General features: G+C 42.2%; 1 protein-coding gene across 1 annotated transcript; it reads left to right on the top strand.

Annotated features, from left to right (window-relative positions):
• The first annotated feature begins 207 nt into the window (after window positions 1–207).
• On the top strand, window positions 208–999 carry LOC132397563 (2-oxoglutarate receptor 1-like). Its single transcript, XM_059976382.1, has one exon. It carries the CDS (start codon window positions 208–210, stop codon window positions 997–999), a length of 792 nt encoding a protein of 263 aa, XP_059832365.1.
• The last annotated feature ends 1,643 nt before the right edge of the window (window positions 1,000–2,642 follow it).

The following is a 2,642-nucleotide window of genomic DNA, read 5'->3' as shown; positions in this document are numbered from 1 at the left end:
TTCATTCCTCTCTTGCAGGGAAGACATTCTGTTTTCTGTTCTTTGGCTCAAGACCAAGCTCTGTTCTTCATTCAGGTATACGTTGTGCCAGTGACGTTTCTGCTGGTTTTAATCATCGGGCTGACATTGAACTGTCTGGTCCTGTTTGTCATGATCCGCCAGACCAGACCTTGGAACCGCAGCACCTTGTTTCTCTGCAACCTAACAATGGCTGACACCACGTGGATGCTGACCCTGCCCTTCCTCATCCACTACCACTTTGCCGGGCTGCAGTGGGTTTTCGGCAGTGTCATTTGCAAGATCGTAAGGTGCATGTACCATGCTTGCTTCTACTCCAGCATCTCCTTTGTGACTTGCATCAGCCTGGACCGCTACCTAGCCATTGTCCATCCTCTGCATTCATTCTTCTTACTAAACATGCGGCAATCCTTGTATGTGTGTATTGGAATCTGGGTAACGGCCTTGATAGTCAGCGTCCCCTCAGTCATCATGACTTTCATCATCCCTTGCTCAAGCAACAAAACTATTTGCTCCCTCTACATCTTCTCCTATGATACTCACAGGTCGTTGCCCTACACAGCAATCAGCACGATCACTGGCTTCCTCCTGCCCTTACTGGCCACCTGCTACTGCTACTGGAACTGCACCAAGGAACTCAGAAAGCACAACCTGCAAAGCGCCCAAAAGAAAAAGCTGTTCCATCTGATGTATTCCGTCCTGATCATTTTCAGCCTGATGTATGTGCCCTATCACCTCATGAGAAACATCTGCATCATCACCAGAGCCACCCGGAGCCATCAGACCCAAATGATCTACAACCTGGACGCGGCCTTCTCAGTCGAGATGGCCATCTGCAGCTTAAACACCTGCATTAATCCTTTCTTTTATTTTGTAACAAATGGCAACGCCAAGAATTCTCTGAGGAAAGCCCTTTCCGTTTGTTGCGGGGAGACCAAACAACAGGTCAGGCACAAAGTGGCTGCAATCCACCCAGTCTAGAGGATTTGGTATCCAGGGTGTTGTTGCGCCTTCTTTCGTGCATTAATCATTTGTCACCATGGAATCCAAACCCTTTTCAAAATTTGTGGTACAAAGTTACCCTTTCCAAACGACACTGTTGGCTTAACTTGAGTACTTTCCATTGCAAATAAATATCTAACATCTCTCTGGCATTTTAAAATGACATTGATCTTAATTAAACTTTTCTGTCTAAGTGATATGTAATACATAATTGGTCTTTCAGTCATTTAATTTAGTTGGAATCATTGCATAAGAAAATACTTTTTTTTAAGGATTAGAATGTGCACTCTTGAGGATGTCTGCAAAAAGGCAGTATGGATACCTTTTGAGATCTATCTAGTAGAACCTATCTAATTTTAAAAATTCTATGCAGGCACACTCATCTTTTCTACAAAATATTTTTGTCACTGTCTCATGTTCTACACACAGTCTGTCTAATTCTATTATCCCATCTTCTAGGAAGATGAAAGCAGGTCTTCAGCCCTCTAGCTAACTCTGACATTCAACTAGGTGATAACTGATTTGTATGTCAGCTTTAATTACTGGGCTTGATTCCATATTATTAAATGCTGCTACCAAGCACCTCTGAACTTTTCAATTGACTTTGGCATGTGGGATTAGGGGTGATAGACTCCGATTTACGCAGGAAATCCTAAAAACAAATTCCACTTGAGAAATGCTACCTTCAATTCTGGTACACAGAGTGGCCACTTTATTAGGTACACCTGCACACTGGCATGTTAATGCAAATATCTAATTCGCTAATCATGCAGCAGCAACTCAATGCATAAAAGCACCCAGATATGCTAAAGAGGCTTGGTTCTTGTTCAGAACAAACATCAGAATAGGGAAGATATGCGATCTGCTTCTTGGTGCTAGATGGTTTGAATATTTCAGAAACTGCTGATCTCCTGGGATTTTAGTGCACAACAGTCTCTAGAGTTTGCAGAGAATGGTTCAGAAAACAAAAACAAAACATCCAGTGAGCAGCAGTTCTGGGGGCAAAAACACCTTGTTAATGAGAGAGGTCAGAGGAGAACAGACAGGATGGTTCAAGCTGACAAGAAGGCAATAGTAACTCAGATAACCACATGTTATAACAGAGGTGTGCAGAAGAGCATCTCTAAATGCACAATGCATGGAACCTTGAACAAGAGGGGCTACAGCAGCAGACCATGAGCATACACTCAGTGGCCACTCTACACAGGGGGTACTTAATAAGGTGACCACTGCGTGCATTCTCAAGCAATACATGCAGTCTTTTCTCATAACTTCAAAATGCTGCAGCTCTCATGTTATTTAGGCAAGCTTAATAACTGCAGATGGTTTCTAACCACAGCTTCATACAATAGCTCCAAGACCTCTACCACTTGGTGATCCAATTCCTTTTGATAAAGGATATCTTTTATTCACCCTTTTTTAAAATTCTTTTTGTATCTGCTCTCGCCTTTAATGATTTCCACAGCACATCTTAAGTCCTACAAGTTTAACCTGTGTATTCTTGCCCATTTTAGCATTTACAGTGATATTGGACTATGAGAAGAAGAGAACTTGTCGGATCATTGTAGCACCTAAACTATCATCAAACCTGGATATAAGATTCTTCCCTTTTTAATCAAAGT

The sequence above is a fragment of the Hypanus sabinus genome, chromosome 7 (assembly GCF_030144855.1).
Source record: "Hypanus sabinus isolate sHypSab1 chromosome 7, sHypSab1.hap1, whole genome shotgun sequence".
In the NCBI taxonomy this organism is placed as follows: Eukaryota; Metazoa; Chordata; class Chondrichthyes; order Myliobatiformes; family Dasyatidae; genus Hypanus; species Hypanus sabinus.
This window is presented reverse-complemented; position numbering and strand designations above follow the sequence as displayed.